This window comes from Lycium barbarum, chromosome 3 (genome assembly GCF_019175385.1).
Source record: "Lycium barbarum isolate Lr01 chromosome 3, ASM1917538v2, whole genome shotgun sequence".
Classification (NCBI taxonomy): domain Eukaryota; kingdom Viridiplantae; phylum Streptophyta; class Magnoliopsida; order Solanales; family Solanaceae; genus Lycium; species Lycium barbarum.
The window spans coordinates 23,652,184-23,675,301 of NC_083339.1; the positions used below are offsets into that span (position 1 = coordinate 23,652,184).

Below are 23,118 nucleotides of genomic sequence, written 5' to 3' on the forward strand. Positions count from 1 at the left end.
TTTCTCGCTAACTTTTTCCTTTTTTTTCACAGTTCTCGTAAAATCTAACTAACAGAGTTTGATGAATATTTTGTCGGAAATTAAAAGTGTTCAACTTTTGATGAACTTAAAGGACCAAAACTGTTAAATGCATACTTAAGAGATTATTTTTAACCAATTCTTATAGTTAAGGGATCATTTTTACTAACTTGTGGAAAATTTAAGGACCAAAACTGTTAAGTGCACAGTTAAGGGACTATTTGGAACCTGACCATTTATGTCCTTTCTCCCTAATTTATAACAATCCTAAAAAATACCTTTGCGGCTCTTAGCACACTTAGTTACGGTCGCCGGAGCAAACTCCCGGCGAAGGAATATTGCGGCGGTTCCATTTCCGGAGAAAGAAATCCATTACATTTTTAGCAAACGAATGTGAAAGCAACACTGCAAAGTTGAATTCAGCTTCAGAGAAAAAATAATAATTAGGGTTCGATTAATGGTGGGAATGATGTCTCCTATTTCCAGAGAAAGGATAGCGAGTCTACTTAATGCTGCTAAGTTTGCTTCAGATGTTCCTTCGAAGCTTCATAGTTTGCGACGGCTTAAAGATGAGCTTTCCGGTGCTGATGCTAATTTGTTATCTGAGTTCTTTCCTACCATGCTTGACCTTGTTTCTGATCGCTTTAGTCCCGTTCGTAAATTAACCGCTGAGTACGTTTTCGTTACTCGCCTTTTGTTTTTCATTATTCCAATAGAATGCATGTAAGGAGTCGTTTGGTTAGAGTTATGCAGGTATTAGTAATACAGGAGGGAATTTATGTAGTATTATTTTATGCAGAGATTAGTTTCCGTTTACTCGCTTTTGTTTTTCTATGCAATAGAATACGTGTAACTATGTTAGGGGTCGTTTGGTTGCTGATTAGAGTTATATGCAAGTTTTAGTAATGTAGGGATTATTAATGTGGGAATTAGTAATGTAGGGATTAGACTATTAGTTATTCCATCTTCCGTCTTGCATAAAATAATACTCCCTAATTTATACGGCACCATTTGACTAGGCATAAAGTTTAAAAAAGAAGGAAGACTTTTGAAATTTGTGACTCAAAACAAGCTTCAGATATTTGTGTGGCTGCAAATCATCTCATCATTAAGGTAAAGGGGAATTTTAAAAATAAATTGTTTCTAAATATAGGAAAGTAACATTCTTTTTGGGACAGACTAAAAAGGAAAGTGTGCCACATAAATTGGGATTGAGGGAATACGTAAATTCCCTCATAACCTGTACATGTATTAGTTATGTAGGATTGTGAACTAGTAGTCAAACACCAACTAAAATGCTACCAAATTCCTTAAGACGAGTGTCTATCTGAAACAACTTCTCTGCCTTCTCAAGGTAGGGGTAAGGCACACTACCCTCCCTAGAACCCCCTTGTGGGATTACATGGTGTTTAGTCCAGTTCTTAAACTAACTGCTGAGTATGTTTCCGTTGCTCGCTTCTGTCTTTCTATGCAAAAGAGTACATGTAATTCTGTTAGTTATTGAGGCAAAGCAATGATCAATGGAGTGCTCCAATGTCTTTTACTTGCTGCATTGGAATTTTGATAAATTTCAAATCAGAGGAGAACTGGTGCTTATCTACGGTAAAAATTGAGATAATGGTCAAAAACACACCTGAACTATCACTTTTTCATTGAAACCCAACTATCTGTTATTCCCTTTTCCTACCTGAACTATCACCATCTATCTATTAAAAAACATCTCGAAGCTGATTAGGCCAACTATCGATCCCTTTTCCTACCTTTTCCTACCTGAACTATCACTATCTACTCAACTAGGTGTGTTTTAATACATAGACGGTGATAGATCAGATAGGAAAATAGGAAAAAGGAACTACTGATAGTTGGCATTAAGCCATTAATTCGTGAAAAAGTGATAGTTCGTGTTTTTGACCATTAACTCAATTTTCTGTGCAATAGAATACATGTAATTCTAGTTTGTCGTCCATTACCTTGTAGTTTGGTGGCAGTACAGCTATATAATAAAGTTAGTTCCTTTTATATTTTTTCCGTTAACTCTCTTGATTTATGTCAATGTTGGTATGTCAGTAGGAAATGCAGGTAAGTTCTAGCGATATGAAACTGCAAATTTCTATTTAATAAATGAGCCTAAATAGAGTGAGATGAACAGTGATGATTTATATGCAAACCCCAGCTAGCTTGGGTAGTCCATGGAGATTGGAGCAGTTGTGGAGTCTGTGAAGAAGATATGACTCCGTTGATTGTTTTTTGATAACCAGACCCTTTTTATTATAAAATGCGAAAACCTAGGAATGCCCAGTGGAACGCTTCCATACAAAGCAAGAATTACTTTGATGCTAGGTTATTCAAATCAAGGGGCCATTCTATATCTGTTAAGTTATTGAGGCAAAACAATGCTCGGTTGAATGTTCCAATGTCTTTTACTTGCTGCATTGGAATTTTGATAAATTTCAAGTCATAACTAGGAGAATTGGTGCTTATCTACTGCAAAAATTTATATTAGATGCTGGTTATTGGTCATGTCTCTTAAGCTTTTTAGGACCTCAAGAGATGTCTTACGCTGGCACCATAATTGTTTCATGATCTTACCTTTATCTCGTACTAACACTCTGCCATAGCATGAACTTTCCCTGCCAGTTTGGTCCTTATATTTCAACTGAACTCCTTTTCATTCTACACATGGCATGCTCTCTTGGATGCTGTCTTACATACTACTACAGTTTCAGAACTGAATACTGAAATCATCTATCCTACAAGCATAAGCAGTTTTATATCTTTAAACCATGTTTTGCAATCCACTAGATTTATCGACTGCATATCATGAGGATTATAATTAAAAAGATGCGTTATTTGTTCAGGATGGTTGGTTATATTGGATTCAAACACGGAGAATTCTTACCTGATATTGTACCTGTGTTGATCTTTGCCTTGAAGGATGGTACTCCAGCTGTTGCTCGACAAGCAATCACTTGTGGAATTGATATATTTCGGTGTACTCTAGTCAAAGTTGCAATCCAGGTAGTTGACTGTTTCGGATATGAAATCTGAACTTCAAATACGAGTCATTTTCTTTTAATCAGATTTAAGATCATTAAAGATCAATGATCCGCAACTTTAGCTTATTGGATCTGCACATTATCATGCTTACATAAGCGGTTTGTTGTGTACTTCCACAGTTACCTCTCTAACCAAAGAACTTGATTGTTAATTGTCTGCCTTTCTGTTGGAATAATAATGGGATATCATGTATGATATCTGTTGACATTAAGAGCAACAACTTCAAATACCTTACTTCTCCATCACAAGCTGGAGGAAAGAAATTATGCTTTGCTCTTAGTACTTATGCGCCTGGAATTCAAATATGCCATGATTGCTATTACTCACTCTGTCCCAAAATGAATGACATGGTTTGACATGCAAAGGTCAAGCTGGCGAATTTGCGTATTGATCAATCAATCGACTTTTCAGGAGGGATTACTTGATAATACTTTAGAACACATCAAAAAAGAACTTGATAATTTACTATCGATCTCACTTTATACAAATTAGAAGTATTTAAGTTGCAATACTTACCCTTTCAAAAATATATTTAAGTTGTCTAAAAGAATTTTTAGTCTACCAAAAGCTGTTGATTGATGAATAGTAATAGTGTCATATAATATAAATTTGGCGAGTACCTCATGTGTTTAAATTTGTAACAAAGCAGTGGGCCACTTTATGATCATTACGACATTACCTTGACTGAAAATGCAGTTCTGAGACATTCTGATCACATATGGTTTTCTTTTTCTATAGATCAAACTTAGTTGCCTCCACTATTCTTTCTTCTTTTTCATCTATATAAATATCTTATCCATGTAAATGTCAGATAAACACTCATCTTTATAGTAAAACCATCCATGAACTGTTCCTTCAATTGCAAAATGCATCATGAGAAAGAAAACCATTTGCCAATGTTCTTCTAACGAGTATTGCTACTATATTATTACTGCATTCTTATATATTATTTTTATATTTATTCCTATTTTTTGTTAACTAATAAAAATGCATCTTTTCTCTAGTCTCATAGCCGGTACTGTGCACACTGGTATATTGTTGAACATCTAAATCACTATCTCTATGATAGGGCTTATTTTCAAGTGAATTGGATGATTCTCTTGAATCAGCATGGGCCTCGGTGCTGAAGTTTAGGGAGGAGATATACTCAATGGCATTTCAGGTACGTAGTTTTGTTGGAACCATATGATACGTTCATCTACCTTCTCTTTGGGATCTAACTCTCCAAACATGACGATAAGCCTGCAAGTGATGGAAGAAGATTGCTTGCGCTGAAGTTTGTGGAATCTGTTGTGCTACTTTACACACCTGATCCAAGTGTCAGTTCGGAGCCACCACCTGCTTTGGACATTGAAGGTATTAAATGCTTTTTGAAAGTAAAGTGAGGAAATAACTTGTGATATCTTCTAAAGTACTCCCTCCGGTTCAAATTAAGTGTCCACTTAGCCTTTTCATTTTGGTTCAAAATAAGTGTCCACTTACAAAATCAAGAAGGAATTAACTTTATTTTCTAGATTTGCCCTATTTACTCAAGGCAATAAATAAGCAAGAGTCTTATTAATTAAGGGTAGTTTAGTCAAAATACCTATTTTTCCTAGGAGTTAGTGTTTTCTTAAGGGGTGTGAAAAAGGCTAAGTGGACACTTATTTTGAACGGAGGGAGTAAATTTTTGTGCTTTGTGATTGTTGTTTCTCCAAATTGGTCTCTTATTTTTTTCAGGGAAGTTCGAACAATTCAATGTATCGTGGCTTCGTGGAGGTCATCCAGTTCTAGATGTTGGGGATTTGTCTGTTGAAGCAAGCCAAAGTTTAGGTTTATTGCTTGATCAGCTTAGATTTCCTGCAGTGAAGTCAATTACTAACTTGATGATCATTGTGCTCATTAACTGGTGATGATCTTTCTTTCTTTCTTTCTTAATGTTCTTGCATTGTGGAGATCCATTATTTTTTATACTACAATTGCTATATAATTTGTTGCTTTAACCTTTGGGACTGAGGCATAGTTGTTGTTTTTGTAACCTTTTCTGATGAAGTAACTTGTTCCTTTCATCCTCAGTCTTTCAGCAATTGCGACTAAAAGACCGGCTTTTTATGGTCGTATTCTGCCAGTTCTGCTTACCCTGAATCCTTCAAGCTCCGACGGCAATGAGAAGCATGTTTCTGGGGTATACCATGCTTTGAAGACTGCCTTCATTTCCTGCTTGAATTGCACACACCCAGGAGCTGCACCGGTAATCATTTTCATTTTTCCTATGTAGAACTCAATATGCTTTCTATACTTATCTTGATTGGGCAAATACGTGGGTTCGATCACAATGACTATGTATCACAGAAATGTTCAGTTGATTCAACCATTGATCATGTACTTTTCTCTTTTTCTTTTTCGCGTTCTGAAGTGGCGGGATCGACTTGAAGGTGCACTCCGAGAAAAGAGAGCAGGAGTTCAGGCAGAACCAGTTGTAAGCCAAGAAACCCAGAATAACGGATACATAGAGTTGAAGGATGTTTCACCAATCTCAGAGGTTCCTGCTTTTTCAGTTTCCCTCTTGATTTATTATCAATGGCAAAAGATGCATCATACTAGCAGATGCTATAAAGCTCATAGTCCTCAATGACTAGTTTGTTTTCTAGTTGAAGCTTTGAAGTTCACAGTCCTAAAAAATGCTTAACTTCTTTTAGGATTCAAAGCCGTCAATTAAAGCATCTGCTGGGACAAAAAGATCAGGGGTGGAGGACAATGCTGAACCGATAGATGATAATCTCTCCAAGAAGCGCATGCGGTCGTCGCCTATCGACTCAAAAGCACCAAAGCAAGAGTTAAGTGGGAACCAGGAAAGAGTTTCAACTGGGCGTTCTTCAACAACCAGATCTGATGGAGATAATGTTCATTTGCAACCACTTGTTGCAATGTTTGGTACATTGGTTGCGCAGGGTGAAAAGGCTGCAGCATCATTAGATATTTTAATCGCTAGCATATCAGCTGACTTGTTAGCTGATGTTGTGATGGCTAATATGACAAATCTACCTTCAAATCAGCCAAAAGTTGATGGTGATGAAGAGCCACTTTTGAAGCCAGAGATCGAATCTGATATTAGACAATTGTCATCACTGTTGATAGACGCTGTTTCTCAGTCTAGTATGTTAGCAGAAAAAGATGAGAGAGATGATCAAAGTTTGGCCTCCATCGAGCCGGAGGTCTGCAATGCTTTTTCTAATTCCTCAATATATTTTCCGTCGTCTTTTCCACTTTTTAGGGAAAACATAAGTAAAAGCCTTCTCGGGCGAATTCTAATTGGTTTATGTAGCTGTCTGCTTAAGCTCTTAATTTATTACTCATGGGCTTCTTTGTTGAACACGTTTTCAGTTGCAACCAATTACAGAAGGAAAAGAGCACCTTGATTCTGTCACTACTAATGTTACATCTGATGCCCTACATTATGCAAGCGAACAAGCACCAGAATATGTAACTGAGCCTCTTTCTTCTACAAAGAGTACCCCTCTACTAATGGAGAATGATGTCTCAGCAGTGCAATTTGATATTGCTGACATGGAGAACACTGAGGATTTCATACCTGGGCTAGATTCTGTAGCTCACAAAGATGAATCCGTAGAGCTTGTAGCTGTTTCATCAGTTGGTCCGACTGAACTTGAGGATGGGAGCCAAGAGCAAGGGTCTAGTTTAGTTAAGTCATCCTTAGAAGTAGTTCCAACAATTTCAACTGATAGGTCGGATGAGCTTAGTCCAAAAGCAGCAGTAACAGATGTAACCAGCGTGAACTCATCAACGGCAACTTCTATTGGGCTTTCACTGCAGTTGATTCTACCCAAAATATCTGCTCCAGTCATCAACCTCTCTGATGAACAGAAGGACAATTTACAAAAGTCAGCTCTCGCTCGTGTCATTGATGCTTACAAGCAAATCGCAATTGCTGGAGGTTCTCAAGTCCGCTTTTCTCTTCTTGCCTATTTAGGTGTTGAGGTATTTGCCCAAGGATTCTTACCAATGCCTATAATTAATGAGTGCAAAAGACATATTTTAACTATACTATAATTTTCTATTCTTTTCTAAACTGCAGTTTCCTTCGGAGCTAAACCCTTGGAAATTTCTGCAAACGCATATATTGTCAGATTATATAAATCATGAGGTAATTGACTATCATGTTATTTACTTTTTGATAAGGACTATCCTGTTATTTACGTTGCATGGTATCGTGTTATTTAGTAAAACTAATGAGGGAGTCCATAGAAAGTTGAAAAACATGGTGAAACACTCTAGAGATTATGGGCTTTTGTATAAGTAGGAGTATCTAGTCGCAATCATGCAGGAGAATGAGATATTATATATGCAGATGTAACATACAACTAAAATATAATTCTTTACCGTCTTGGTACCTTTATTAATAATACCTTTGCCATTTTTTTTTTAAATGATGACTGAGATGAAGGAATATGAGTATTACACGACAGAAAGATACCGAACATAGCATGTTGATAAATTGATTGTTGTCTCGGTACACACTGTCTCTAGACATAGCATGTTGATTGTTGTCTTCTGACTAACCTGCGAATTTTTTCTCTTTTGTGCATCCTCTTATGATATTTCATGGCAAAAATATCTCAGCAGCATAAGTAGTAGTAGTAATATTTTTCTTAGTTCATTTCTGTTCTTTTTGATTAAGTCTATTTATACCTTTTAATTGTGTTAGTATTGACTAATCATCGGATGTCTTTAGGGGCACGAGTTGACATTGCGTGTCCTCTACAGGTTGTATGGGCATGCAGAAGAAGACCAGGATTTCTTTTCTTCAACAGCTGCTGCATCTGTATATGAAACATTTCTACTTACAGTGGTATGTATATGTTCCGTTTTCCTGGTGCACTTTTTTGGTTTAGGTAAATGCTTTATATTTTGTTGATTTCCTGTGTATGCTTGCAGGCAGAAACACTTAGAGATTCTTTTCCAGCTTCTGACAAATCTCTAAGTAGATTGCTTGGTGAAGCTCCTCACTTACCAAATTCTACTCTCAAGTTGTTAGAGAGCTTCTGTTGTCCTGGTGGTTGTGAAAAGGATGAGAAGGAGTTACATAGTGGAGATCGAGTCACTCAAGGCCTCAGCACTGTGTGGAACCTGATTCTGCTGAGACCTCCAATGAGAGAAGCCTGTCTCAAGATTGCTTTGCAGGTTTGCTGTCTGTGTACTATGTCTGATCTGTGTCTTTTATTTGGAAAACTTATACTCCCTTCTTTCCAATTCTTGTGATGAAGATTGACTTGACACAAAGTTTTAAGAAAGAAAGCAAGACTTTTGAAACCAGTGGTCTTAAACATGCCATAACATTTGTGTGGTTATAAAAACTACATTAAGGGTAAATGGGAAGTCTAAATTGTTTTCAAATAAAGAAATGTCATTCTTTTTGGGATGACTAATAACGAAATAATGTCGCATAATCTGGAATGGAGGGAGTACGTGTCCTGTTCTGAAATGCTGCATATCTGCACCTTCTCTTATATTACTTGGTCAACCATCCGAACAGAGAACTGTTAATGACTCAATTAGTTGTTGATGGGTTAAAGAATATAACTCATGAGATTTACAGAGCTGAGTCAATACAGTTTTGCAGTTTGGCACTTCGTATGATCTGGAAATGATTTCAGGACAGATCATATGGGCTCATGAAAGAAGTAAACTTTTGAAGGTTTAAAACCAATATATAGAAGAATACGGAGCGGAAAATATGACACAGGACATATCCTGATTAAAAAAAAAATGACATAAGACATATTTAAATGTGTGTTAAGACATTACAAATGTCCCAACTGGAAACAAAAATTTGGCTCCAAAATTGCTTAATTTCACTAAAATGCATAAGGACAAACAATGTAAAATTACCTAAATTGTGCGGACTCTTCACTTTCGATGCCGCACCTTTGTCGGATTTGCCAAAAATACACTATTTTTGGAGAATCCAACACGCACCCGTCAACATTTTGAAGAGTCCGAGCAACATAGAAAATTACTACTATATATAAGTGAGGATAACAGAGTTTTGTAGTCCTCACACGGGCAACTTAAAAGTGATTCACAAAAAATTTCCATGTTACCCTTGTGATGACTACAAAACTTTGTTCTCCTCACTTATATAGTAGTAATATGTATAAGGAAGCAACTGAATTCAGTTGAGGCCCTTTTACAATGATGAAGAAGGTGCATCCAAATTGTCTAAATGAATATGAATGTTGGTTTTACTGTGAATTAGTAAAGCCTTAGATTATTTGTACCTAATGCTAAGGAGGCGGAAACAGGAGAAAATAACGTAAGCTAGCACAACAGAGAGATAACCTAGTTAATGTACTTTTTTTCATTCAACTTGAACCTAGTTAATTCGTTAAGAGCATTTCCCATCAAGTTTTGACAAGAGCAAGGGTTGAAGCTGCGCGTAACTTATGTTCATAGGACGAAATGAGTAGTTAAGTCTCTGCATAAGCTGTCCCACCTTTAGAATATTGCTCCTTGCATAAGGAGGAGGAAGATTCTTTTAAGCTGGTGCTGCTTAGCATGGAGTGTCAGAGGAGACGATGACTGTTAGCTGTTGCATGGTAGATTGGCTCCGATGTTGTTGAACCTTGTGTACTCATCATTTAAAATCTCATTGATGCTACTAAGGACATTAGGATAATAGGATCACCAGACAAGAGGGGGTTGCTCAAGTGGTAAGCACCCTCCACCTCCAACACTAAGTTTGTGGGCTCGAGTCACCAAAGGAGCAAAAAAGGTGGGAGCTCCTTAGGAGGGGAAAAAAGTTACGTTACTCAAAAAGCAAAAAATATAGGGTCACTGATATAGGTTATGCGTTCACCAAACAGTATGGAGGGACTTGGTTATGTACCAGTTCCCTTATGCAATATAGTATGTAGAGGACGCGAGATTTTACCGTGGAAAATTTCTTGTTCAAGGGATTAAAAACCACGACCTACCCCAGTAGAATTTCAATTCCACTACACGAGCAACTTCGGGTTACAACCTATTGTAAGCTAGGAACTAACTCCCATAATCCCTCACCCTTACAATAACGCTTATGCAACCTAGAAACTAACCCCCGTAGTCCCTCCACACTTGCAATACTCCGATTGCAAGCCACTCCACTTAGCTAACTTTAGCTAAGGACCACTAATATACCTAGACTAACTCTAGCCTAGTGTACCACTCAAGAGCTTGTGGAAACACACTTCCAACAAGCTGATTTTGAGACTTTTAAATACCTACAAACAGCTTCTCAAACAAGAGGAGTAGGTTTACAATTTAAGTACAAATGAAACAAAGCTTAAGACAAACTAAGAGACTTGGATATCTTCAGAGTTAGCATCTGGTCCTTCAGTTTGTTTTCAGCTCTGTTAGTTGAACACTTGGGAATCTTGTGACGGCTACACTTTTTAAAGTGATTTTAGGTTTTCCAAGTGATGCCCGATATGTTGGGACATGTTGAATATATATTGGGGTACATGTGGGATGTGATGGAGACTTCTCATCCAAAGTTTGACCCGAGGCATGGGCTGCAGCACTGGTGTTGTACGGTCCAGCTTTACAGCTGTTTAAAGCTTTACCACTGAGTGCGTGCGGTATATTCAAAACAGATCGCAGACCAGGTCTCTTGTCGGTTCCCTATCAGTTTGTCAATTATCAAAACATAGGATCATAGGGTACACCTTATCAATTTCCCTCTTTTTGATGATGACAAACTTATAGACGATGTCCCCCCTGAGAACCAGCTTCGCACTTGGTCCCCCTGCGAGGCAGACCATCATTTTCAAGGTTCTTGCAGCATGTTAGCAAAAACCAAAAAAAAAAATATATATATATATATATCAACTGGAAAACCAGATCTCCACATTATCAGTACGTATATCTTTTTTGTTCAGCATTTTTCTCCCCAGCATCTCTTCCCCTTTTGTTCAGCATTTCTCCCCCAGATCATTTGTTTTCTTCCTTTCTTTTCTTCCCCCTTTTGGCATCATCGAAATGAGTCGAGCTAACATAAGCAAATCAAGAAGTTCAGTAGCATAAACTCAGAGCCACTCGGGCAACACAGTACAGATAATTTGGGACCAATATGGCAAAAGACAATGCCCAAAACAGAGTAATAGCCAAATAAGAACATCGGGAAAATTAGCAGCCAAACAATGGAATGTATAAAGATAAAATTGCCTTAAAGCCAAACCATATGCTAAGAAAGGAGTGTTGAAAGGTACGAGAACAGAAATCGGCTCAGGAAGAGGCAGGAGAGGAAAAAGAGGGAACAAAGTTCTGTAAGAGCCAGTCAATGTGCTCACTACTGGTGCGCTGATCTTGCAGCATCTGATCACGGAGAATATCAATCTTTTGTTGAAGTCGCGCATTTATAGCTTGTAGATGTGCTATTTCAGCGCTGGCATCTTCTGAAGCACTAGAGAGACCCGATTCCTGTGATCTTTCAGCCTGTGCAAGTTCTCGAATTTTAAGAAACTCTGAGTTCGTTGGGATGACACTAGCGTTTCCTTGTAAGGTCATTCTCTCGCATTTGGCAATGAGTCCTGGTGCACGTGCCCTGTGACTGCGACCTGTTCTTCTCCGTGAGAAATGGGGTCTGGTAATTCGTGTTTTGGCAGCGCACAAGGTACTTCCATCCTTAGATTTACCTACGGTTGCCCTTTCTGAGGCTGTGCTTACTCGAGAGCACTTACCGCAACATCAGCACATGTAGAAGCATCAACCGCCGTATTCAGCACAATACCAGTTAAAGATTTAGATTCCCTTCCAGATGGACTGAGTCCTTCGTTTGAATCTTGTGATAAGATGGCAACCTTAGACTCCATGCCACTAACAGTACTTTCATCATTTCTCATGGTTTTTGCCATGATAACCAGAACTTTAGCTTCACTTTGTAGTAGATCTGATTCACTCATCCCCTGTTTAGAGAAACACCCATCTGATTGTGCAGAAGAGTTGTCTATGTCTTTGTTGGAGAGTGAATTACTTGGAGATGCAGTCAAGGAAGCTGTGAATTTTCTGAGAGTGTGACTTTTGCGGATTCGGGAGGAGCCGGAGATTTGACGCTTTGAGGAGACAGATTGTTCTTGATTAGATTCGAGGATTGAGCCATAGAAGTTGTTAGGGACGACTGCTAGAGAGGGAGAGACAAGGAGGAATTCAGCAGGGTTTCAGATTAGTGGGAGGAGAGAGAAACGAGAGGCACGTATTACAACAACACCAACATACCCAGTTGAATCCCACAGTGTGGGGTTTGGGGAGGGTTAAGTGTACGCAGACGTTACCCCCACCTTGGAAGGTAGAGAGGCTGTTTCCGAAAGACCCTCGGCTCAAAAGAAAACAAAGGAAAACAAGGGAAAAGAGTCAGATACAGACAAGCAAATCAAAGCAATGAGAAATAACAAGAGCAAAGAAGTCATGATAAAACAGCATGTAAAAACAAAACCCAACACATAAAAGCATGAATCAAAGGGCAATAAACAGTAGAGCAAAACTACGCCTACTAGCGCGAAAGAAAAGTGAGACTACCTAGCCTTCTATCCTAATCTGAGTCCTCCATAATCTCCTATATAAGGTCATGTCCTCGGTAATCTGAAACTGCTCCATGTCCCATATAATCACCTTTTCCCAAAATTTCTTTGGCCTTTCTCTACCTCTCCTAAAACCGTCCATAGCCAACCTCTCACACCTCCGCACCGGGGCATCTATGTCTCTCTTTTTCACATGCCCAAACAATCTCAGCCTCGCTTCCCGCATCTTGTCATCCACCGATGCCACTCTTACCTTGTCTCGGATATCCTCATTCCTGATCCTATCTCTCTTAGTGTGCCTATACATCCACCGCAACATTCTCATTTCTGCTACTTTCATCTTCTGCACGTGAGAGTTCTTGACTGGCCAACACTCTGCCCCGTACAACAGAGTCGGTCTAACCATCACTCTGTAGAACTTGCCCTTAAGTTTTGGTGGCACTTTCTTGTCACACAACACTCCGAAAGCGAGCCTCCATTTCAACCATCCTGCACCAATACGAGAGGCACGTATTAATGGGAATATTTCGGTAGTTGAGTAGGATGGTACGTGGATGACTTGGCACTTGTAACAATTTCAAGATTTATAAAATCATTAAGTAGGCTGCTAACCTGAGCTTCAAGAGACCAGGTCTCTTGGCTGTTTCATGATAGATTTTGGCAGAAACTCTTGAAATGTGCACTGTCTCGTCCGCCAACTTTGCCTTCCAAGACTGCTATGCGTGTACACCTGTGACAATGTAAAAATGAGTTAGATGCTTGTTGAAAAACACTTTATTGCATTGCAACTCTCCTCTCTACATAGCCAAAAAATATTTGGAGGCTTAGTTAGGCTTGATCAAACCCAACTCCAAACGATTTCTTTCAAAATACTCCCTACTCAGCGCTTTTGTAAAGGTATTTGCAACTTAGTCCTCTGTCTTGCAGAACTCCACACGCATCAGACCTTTTTCAACATTATCTCTTAGACAATGATGTCTGACATCGATGTGTTTGGTTCATTTATGGTGAACTGGATTCTTTGCCATGTTGAGTGCACTTGTATTGTCACATAGTAAAGGAACACAGTCACTGAGAACACCGAAGTCTTCAAGTTGTTGCTTGATCCACATCAGTTGAGCACAACAAGAAGCAACAACAACATATTCGGCTTTGGCAGTTGAAAGAGCAACTGAGTTCTGTTTCTTCGTACCCCAAGATATCAGACGCGATCCTAGAAAATGAGCCATTTCGGATGTGCTTTTTCTATCGACCAAGTAACCAGCATAGTCAACATGTGCATATCCAATCAATGCAAAGCTGTCTCTTGTGGGATAGTAAAGGGCAAGGTCTGGCGTTCCCTTGAGATATCTCAAAATTCTTTTAGCAGCCTTCAAGTGAGATTCCTTAGAACGTAACTGAAATCGAGCACATAATCCGACACTAAAGACTATATCGGGCCTGCTGGCTGTTAGATACAGAAGAGATCCTATGATACCCCTGTACATTGTCTCATTTACTGGATCACCAGATCCATCCATATCAAGTCGAGTGGCAGTAGCTATTGGAGTGTCGATAGGCTTGGCATTCTCCATTTCAAAACGTTTGAGCAACTCCTTGATGTACTTATGTTGACTGATCATAGAACCTTTTGGGGTCTGCTTTACTTGCAAACCAAGAAAGAAGTGCAGCTCACCCATCATGCTCATCTCGAATTCACTTCCCATAAGCTTTGCAAAGTCCTTACACTGTGAATCATTTGTGGCTCCAAAGATGATGTCATCGACATACACTTGTACAATCAACAGACTTCTTCCTCTTTTCTTCAGGAATAGAGTGTTGTCAATATTTCCTCCGGTGAAACCATTTTCAATCAAAATTTTGACAATCTTACATACCAAGCTCGAGGGGCTTGTTTCAGACCATATAAAGCTTTGTCAAGTTTGAACACATGTTCTGGATGTTCATGATTTTTGAAGCCAGGAGGTTGCTTGACAAACACTTCCTTTAAATACCCATTGAGAAAGGCACTCTTGACATCCATTTGGAACAACTTGAATTCCATATGGGATGCAAAAGCTATAAGAATCCTGATTGCCTTCATTCTGGCCCGGGTGCAAACATCTCATTATAGTATATTCCTTCTTCTTGATTGTAGCCTTGAACTACCAGTCTTGCCTTGTTTCTGGTGGTATTCCCAAGCTTGTTACGGAACACCCATCTGGTGCCTATCACAGTTCTATCTGATGGTCGAGGGACCAGGTGCCATACTTTGTTTCTTTCAAATTGATGAAGCTCTTCTTGCATAGCAGCTATCCAGTCGGCATCCTTTAAGGCTTCTTTGATGTTCTTAGGCTCAATTTAAGATAGCAACGCTGAAAAGGTAAATAGGTTTCTTGCCTTAGATCTGGTTTGAATGCCTGAGTTTAAAGGAGTAATTACATTGTGAAGAGGCTGAGATCCTCTGAGCTTCCAGGTGGATGTTTGAACAGCAGGAGTAGATGGACCAACTTCTTCATTGTTGGATCCGTTGTTAGCATCCATTGATCCATTTCCACCACTTCCTTGATTGGCTTCCGGAGTTCCTGATACAACATCCGTCACTGTACAAGGGTAGTGATCTGAGAGGCAGGTTCCTCTGGAGAATTATCAACATTTTCTTCATCGACTGGTTTGGTTTGATTCATTAGCTCAGTCTTCCCATTGGAGATTTCAATGTCTTCATCTGGAACTTTTGGGAAAACTCTATCTACCTCTTCATCGTGTGGAACCCTTGACATCCCCTTGAAAGCTAGACTCATCGAAAATTACATGCACACTTTCCTCCTCAGTTTGTGTCCTTTTGTTGTAGACTTTGTATGCTTTGCTATGAGAAGAGTATCCGAGGAAGATACCCTCATCACTTTTGGCATCAAATCTTCCCAGAGCTTCCTTGCCGTTGTTGAGTATAAAGCATTTGCAGCCAAAGGCTCTTAAGTAAGTCAACTTGGGTTTTCTGCCCTTTAACAGCTCGTATGGAGTTTTTCAAGTAAAGACCTGATCATGCGTGTGTTTATTACATGACAAGCAGTGTTCACGGCTTCCGCCCAGAAACTTTTGGACACCCCACTGGAACATTGTTCTTGCCATATCTTCAAGAGTTCTGTTTTTTCGCTCCACAACACCATTTTGTTGAGGTGTTCTAGGGGCAGAAAAATTGTGACTGATGCCATTTTCAATACAGAAATCATCGAACTGAGCATTATCAAATTCAATCCCATGATCAGATCTATGCTCGCGACAAGGGTCCCAAGCTTTACTTGGATCTGCTTAACAAAGGTGTGAAACACAGGAAATGTCTCATTTTTGCTTTTCAAGAACAAGGTCCAGGTGAACCTAGAGTAGTCATCAACGATTACAAACATATATTTCTTTCCTCCTCTGCCGGGCATTCTCATTGGTCTGCAGAGATCCATATGAAGAAGTTCAAGAGGCGTCAAGGTACTTACTTCTTTCTTGGGTTTTAAGGAAGATCTCATCTGCTTCCCTTTTGTGCAAATCGCTAGTATTGTGATCCTTAAATTTTGCCTTCGGTAATCCACGAACCAAGTCTTTCACAGCAAGTTTGTTTAATAGCGGAAAGCTCGCATGCCCTAGTTGTCTATGCCAGAGCTTAGGATCTTCCTCAATCGCACTCAGACAGGTCAAATCACTTCCGTCTTGGGAGCCAAAGTCTTTGGCATATACATTTTTGAATCTCTTGGCAAGCAGAACCACTTCACCAGTTTTGAGACTTGTGATTGTGCAAGAGCAAGTTAGGAACTTGACTTCATTTCCTCTGTCACAGATTTGAGACATGCTTAACAGGCTATACTTTAGACCGTTTACGAAGTATACATTTTCTATGGCATGAGCAAGTGTCCTCCCGACTTTGCCTACTCCAAGAATGTACCCCTTCTTACCGTTTCCAAAGGATACACTCCCACCTTGAAAAGCTTTAAGTGAGAGAAAGTTATCCTTTTCACCGGTCATGTGCTTTGAGCAGCCGCTATCCATGTACCATTTTTGACCCGATCCATCTGTTTCATTCTTGACTTTCTCATCTTCACCATCTGGTTCTGACTTGGCCATGAGTGAGACGATTGACTCATATTCATTTTATGCTTGCTTTGGGAATGAAATTCTTTTTGCTGGATCTTTTGTCCCTTCTAATCATCCTTTGAAACTTGCGGGTGAAATGTTCCATGTCGGACTCATCATTCCTGTGGTGGTGTTGTCATCGAGTATCCTTCTTTTGAGTTTGGTGGAGCAGCCATTAGACTGAGGATCCTTTCTAGGTGTTAGCCTTTTAGAAAGGGCCTGCTCTGATACCAATTGATATAGGCTGTGCATTCACCAAACAGTATGGGGGGACCTGGTTGTGTATCAATTCCCTTATGCAATGCAGTATGTAAAGGACACAAGATTTTACCTTGGAAAATTCCTTGCTCAAGGGATTAAAAATCATGACCTACCCCAGTAGGATTTCAACTCCACTACAGGAGCAACTTCAGGTTACAACCTATTGTAAGCTGGGAATTAACTCCTATAATCCCTCACCCTTACAATAACGCTTATGCAACCTAGGAACTAACTCCCGTAGTTCCTCCACACTTACAATACTCCGATTGCAAGCCACTCCACTTGGCTAGTTAGCTAAGAACCACTAATACACCTAGACTAACTGTAGCCTAGTGTACCACTCAATAGCTTGTGGAAACACACTTCCAACAAGCTGACTTTGAGGCTTTTAAATACCTACAAACAGCTTCTCAAACAAGAGGAGTAGGGTACAGTTTAAGTACAAGATTTACAATTTAAGTACAAATGAAACAAAGCTTAAGACAAACTAAGAGACTTGCATATCTTCAGAGTTAGCATCTGGTCCTTCAGTTTGTTTTTAACTCTTTTAGTTGAACACTTGGGAATCTTGTGACGGCTACACCTTTTAAAGTGATTTTAGGTTTTTCAAGTGATGCCCAATATGTTGGGACATGTTGAATATATATTGGGAAACATGTGGGATGTGATGGAGACTTCTCATCCAAAGTTTGACCCGAGGCATGGGCTGCAGCACTGCTGTTGTACGGTCCAGCTTTACAGCTGTTTAAAGCTGTACCACTGAGTGCGCGCGGTATATTCAAAACAGATCGCAAACCAGGTCTCTTGTCGGTTCCCCATCAGTTTGTCAATTATCAAAACATAGGATCATAGGGTACACCTTATCAGTCACCTTTCACAAGCCGCAGATTACAGATTACAGAAGACGGGCCACAACTTGATGGCAAGAGAACATTACTGTTGTGTCTTTACTGGATGCTATGGAATGAAAGAATAAGAGATTGCTTTATTTTGGTTCAGTTTCCAAAAAAAAAAAAAGAATAGGAGATTGCTTCAGAAGAGAATAGCAGGTCAATTCAGATGTAGGATGATGGAAAGATCTTTTTTGTTTAGAGGATTCCTTTTTTTTTTGTGGTGTGCGCGCGTGTGTGTAGGTACAACAACATACCTAGTATAATCCCATCAGGTCTGCGGATGGTAGAGTGTGTGCAGACCTTACCCCTACCATGTGATGGGTAGAGAGTCCGCCTCCGATATATATATATATATATATATATTTTGGTGTGTGTGTGTGTGTACGTAATTGGACAAATTTGATAGATGACTGTGGAGGAGTCATTTGTTACCGACTTCTGACTTGGTCTACTACTAGTAAAACACTTGGATTATAAAAGAAAAGTTAGCTAGTTCTTAGCAATGAGGGAGTGACTGCTGTGAGTGCAACAGTTCTTTGCAGCATCATAGTTACTGCCTTTGTGGTCCCTTCATATGAATTTCAATGAAGGATTCTGTGTATCATCATCTTCTCAGTTGAGAAATCCATTTTTTTTAAAGGTGATGGGTCAGATGAAATTAATTATCTGTTCTGTTGGAAATGTTAAATCTTCTATAGATAGAATTCCAGTGCTATAACCATGTTCTGACCTCTATCTTCTTTTGATTGCAAAGAGTGCTGTTCATCACTTGGAAGAGGTGCGCATGAAGGCAATACGGCTGGTATCTCATACATAACTTGGCTGTCTAGTGAATCAGACTAGTTTTATGATTGTTGCAGTTTTTTCAACTGCTATTTGATGTTACTTTTGCAGGTTGCCAACAAGCTTTATCCTCTGACATCCATCTCTCCACAAATAGAACTCTTTGCCAATGAAATGTTGATGTCAGTTTCAACTGTTGATCATAAAGCAGACTCAAATGGTGATGGATCTGATCCTGCATTGCAGAAGGTGCTAATTCTCCCTATGAAAACTGAGTCTTGTCAACTTTTGTTTCAATTTCTGCTTCTTTTGGTGGCTGTTGCTTTTGTGCACCTCGGTGGTGGGGTTTTGGTGGGGGCACAGCAGTCACTACTTTTATGTTGATAATCAGCTAAGTTTATAGTGCTAGCGCACCTTTCTAACTTTCAGAATATTCTCAGAGAATATGTTTAACATATTATTGCCTGAAAGCAATCCTCTCGTTATATTTGTATTGCTACACATGCTTTAGAGCCTCTGTTTTAACTATGCTGATATAGGATTCTGATATATTGATTTATTTTGCATAAGATTGACTGCCTTTGTGCTTAAAGGCTGATTACTCTATCCAAAGCCAAAAAAATAGGGGATGAACACATCCGCGGATGTGCGCACAAATAAGGAGGCAAAAGCTAAATTATTTAGATTCTACTTGATGGAGATTAGTAAATTCTCTTACAATTGCTGGAGGTGATTTGGTGCATTAAATTTTAGTTTCCAGTCAAAGTTTAATATAGTAAGCCATACCAAGTGACTATGACAAATGCACATTAGACTTACTGCCTAACTCTGTGTTTGGGGGTGGGGTTGGATAATAAGCAGGAATTCGGTTGGTTGTATTCCATACTCAGAGTTAATTGATTGCTGCTACATATGTTTGTATAAGAAAAAGAAATGAGCAAGGTAACTCTTCTGAATATGTGAACACCCAACCTCCCCTCTTCCTCTATGGGAATCTGAGGGGAATAACCAGGAAGAACACCAAAAAGTGAGGAAATACAAATGAAGAGAGAGAAAAGATACTCATATATGCCTGTCGAGCATATTTCTTCTCTAGTTCATAACTTGCATTGGTGTTCAAATAATTGCTTTTCCCTAGCTCTCTTTCATACAGCTACTTGATGCTCTTTTTTTTCTCCTCAGGATTCTGCTTCAGAAAAACACTCGGAAGAAGGACCATCATTTTCTGTCTCCTCTAATACTCTTCAGTCAACCACTTCTGGAAGCAAATCACCATTTTCTATAGCCGAGGGCCAGCGGCGCATCTCACTCTATTTTGCATTGTGTACTAAGGTTTCTTCCACTTAGTTTGACTATTGTTGTTTGTCATTCAACACTAATTCCTTGTTTAATGATACTTCGTTCATACATCTGTAACCTAATAAATACTTGTCTATGTTGCTGAGCAGAAGCACTCACTCTTTGGCCAAATATTTGCTGTATATAGTGGTGCATCCGAGGCTGTACAGCAGGTTTGCTTTAAAACCTGGACTTTCTGTTACACAACAGCTTAATTGGTCTTTCCTAACACTGTGTCACCTTAATATTATTTCGAACACACTGAGAGCTGGTAAATGTTATGCAGGCCATACATCAACAAATCCATATGCTAGTTCGGACAATTGGTTCTTCATCTGAGCTACTTGAGATAATATCAGATCCACCTAGTGGAAGTGAAAAGTTATTGATGCAGGTCTTGATGCACTTTAGTGTTCAGTTAATGCAAGCTTGGAAGCAGAAATACACTCTCTAACATACTTATTTTTGTTCATGACTCTAAGGTTTTGCAAACGTTGACTGAGGGGATAGTTCCTTCTTCACAGTTGATAACTACTATTAGGAAGCTATATGAGACTAAAGTAAAGGTATCAAATATGATCATTTTGTTTTGGAAATGACTTCTATTGTAGGACTGCTGTATGAAGTATCTACAATGAACCCTCTAGCTTGATCTCCTCCAAGTTCTTCTTAAAAGCATTGAGTTGGGCCAACACGTCCATCACCTTGCTCTCATGGGTGGACACGTGCTCCTTGCGGCCCTCTTCCGCGTACATGTTCTTTTAATATATTATAAAAAAGTTATAGGGATGATATGTTGAGTAATGGCAATGCTGGTTGTTGATAAATCTGTACTAATAAAAATTCCAATGGTTTAGTGTTAGCATCTTACTGTGCATCTTAGGGGCCGTTTGGTTGGAGCGACTAATGTTAACTTTTTGGATATAACAACAGCATTTCTTACCTTAGAAGATTCCTATTTTCTGTATAAAAACTTGGGTTATGATATGGTTATTATTTTGATTTGCTTTCGTGCTTCACAGGATGTTGAACTCCTTATTATGATTCTTCCTTTCCTGTCAAAAGATGAGGTACTCATCTTTTTTCTCTATGCCTATTTTGTATAATTTTATTTCCCTTATTACTTATATCGTCTGTGCATTCGCTGCTACTAAGTTGCTACTTGACTTCTCCCTTTAGCTTAATTTTTGCTCAAGGAGGTGATTATACGTGATTGGGAAGTAATAACTGTAATAAGTAAGATATTTCAAGTGGTCTGTGCACAAAGTAGTTATTCCAACAGGAATGTCATTGTTTATTGAAGTGCAAAAGAAGCTTGAAAAAACTGTGGGAGTGTTAGAATGGTCTTCTTTGCTTCAGCTTCTTTGTGTGTTTTCCGGTTGTTTTGACTTTATTTTCTTGGCTTTATGTCATTCACGTGTTTCTATGTTTTTGTTCTACTTTCATCTTTCTTTGAGTTGAATTCTTGCATCCCTTCTTCCTCAGGTTTTGCTTCTTTTTCCACATGTTGTGAATGCTCCATTGGATAAATTCCAAGGTGCTCTCCCTCGTATTTTACAGGTAAAATACATGCTTCTATGAACAATATTTATTTAGGGGCTGTTATTACTTATTTGTGGTCTTTTTACTTCCCATCTTTTAGTCTGTCAGTTTCTTCCTTTGAGGGAAACGGGGTAATTTATCTGCATTACTCTTTCTGTTTCTTAACATCCACAGTTGATTTGGCATTCCTTGTTTGTTTTTAATAGTATGGTTGGTATCGTATTAATGACTGTTTGTGTTACGAAGGCTGTAGGCCCAAGCTTCTTTTATCCTGAAGTTTTAACCAAGATTGGTTTTCAAGTGGTGAAAATGGTGTGCATATTAGGGCTTTTGGTGCATATTCACTACTGACCTCCTTTAGCTAAGAGACCATACTGTGTGTTATCTCCTGATGCCCTGTTATGTTTGGACAGCACCCAGTTTCTGGAGTTTGTGTGTTGATATTTGTATTAGTGGTGTATGTCTTCGTTGATTAAAGTTCTGGATCAGCAAGTTTGAGAAGAAAATTGTGAAGGCTGTGAAAAAGCCTTGATAGGTCTGAACTGGGATGAGAACCATGAGGTCTCAAGTTCAAATCCTAGCGGAGGCAAACAACACTAGGTGATTCCTTTCCATCTTCCTAAGCCTTGGTGGGAAAAGTTACTCGGTACCTGTGTGCAGGTGGGAGGTAGTAGGTACCCAGATATCACCGTTAATAAAAAAGCCTAGAAAGTCTAAACTTTCTGTTGAAGTAATACATTTCAGGGGTCCTTTCAGGCTACTATGGCCGGATCCTTTTCTCTAGAGGAAAATAGTATATTCTACAATGCCGGTTTTAAGTCCTATGATATTACTAAATGCAAATCTGGTGCAGAATCTTGGTACGAATGGGTCGAACGCAGCAGGAATTTAATGAGACGAGTCAAAGTTAGCATTAAAGTCTTAAAGTGGATAGTAGCAGTATTTATTGAAGCATCCAAATTACAGGGGAAGGTGGTTAAAAGATGGAATTTGAAGGATCACTTCTCTGAATTTTTCTGCACTCTAAAACACAATGAGAGTGGCAGATACATCAGTTTCATAGCATTACAAGGCCAGAGCAAATCTGTCATTATTACACCGGAAACTACATTCAATGGAGGATGGGGGAATATAGCTCACAAAATTGCAAAGTTTACATATGAACCAGAACAAACACAGAAGCCGCAGGAACCTACAACTAAACAGCTGGATAAAACCTTCAAAGAGGCCTGCAGCAGCAATAGATGGGTGACGGAGGCCACGAAAAAGGCACAAGTTCAGAGCACGAAAGACAATATAAAAATCTCAGGGGGGACTTCAATCTCTGAGATAGACTTGCTGAGCAGATGTGTAGTTGGGAAGTTTCAGAGCCCAACACAAGAGATAGCCACTCTAAATGATGTAAGAAGATGGGCATGCAACACTTGGAAGACTGCTTTTGGTATAAATGTCCATGCCATGAATGATGGCTATTTTCTCTTTGAGCTCCCATCAAGGAAAGAAGCAGAGCACATCATGACCGGAGAATGGACCTGGAAAAAGATGCAGTTGGCACTTGAATGGTGGAAACCAAC

The 23,118-nt window shown here is 39.2% G+C and overlaps 1 protein-coding gene across 2 annotated transcripts in view; it reads left to right on the forward strand.

Annotated features, from left to right (window-relative positions):
- The first annotated feature begins 276 nt into the window (after positions 1 to 276).
- Positions 277 to 23,118, forward strand: part of LOC132630785 (uncharacterized) — a 31,161-nt gene continuing 8,319 nt past the window's right edge. For both annotated transcript variants that reach the window (XM_060346381.1, XM_060346380.1), the window contains exons 1-20: positions 277 to 690; positions 2,877 to 3,036; positions 4,145 to 4,237; positions 4,317 to 4,431; positions 4,795 to 4,963; positions 5,131 to 5,305; positions 5,471 to 5,596; positions 5,754 to 6,269; positions 6,439 to 7,053; positions 7,151 to 7,219; positions 7,808 to 7,924; positions 8,011 to 8,256; positions 18,636 to 18,683; positions 18,776 to 18,913; positions 19,847 to 19,996; positions 20,113 to 20,175; positions 20,289 to 20,396; positions 20,485 to 20,568; positions 21,025 to 21,072; positions 21,488 to 21,562. In XM_060346381.1, the coding sequence (XP_060202364.1) occupies positions 476 to 690; positions 2,877 to 3,036; positions 4,145 to 4,237; positions 4,317 to 4,431; positions 4,795 to 4,963; positions 5,131 to 5,305; positions 5,471 to 5,596; positions 5,754 to 6,269; positions 6,439 to 7,053; positions 7,151 to 7,219; positions 7,808 to 7,924; positions 8,011 to 8,256; positions 18,636 to 18,683; positions 18,776 to 18,913; positions 19,847 to 19,996; positions 20,113 to 20,175; positions 20,289 to 20,396; positions 20,485 to 20,568; positions 21,025 to 21,072; positions 21,488 to 21,562 (3,330 nt within the window). In that variant the 5' untranslated portion in view covers positions 277 to 475. The remainder of the gene's footprint in view (positions 691 to 2,876; positions 3,037 to 4,144; positions 4,238 to 4,316; positions 4,432 to 4,794; positions 4,964 to 5,130; positions 5,306 to 5,470; positions 5,597 to 5,753; positions 6,270 to 6,438; positions 7,054 to 7,150; positions 7,220 to 7,807; positions 7,925 to 8,010; positions 8,257 to 18,635; positions 18,684 to 18,775; positions 18,914 to 19,846; positions 19,997 to 20,112; positions 20,176 to 20,288; positions 20,397 to 20,484; positions 20,569 to 21,024; positions 21,073 to 21,487; positions 21,563 to 23,118) is intronic.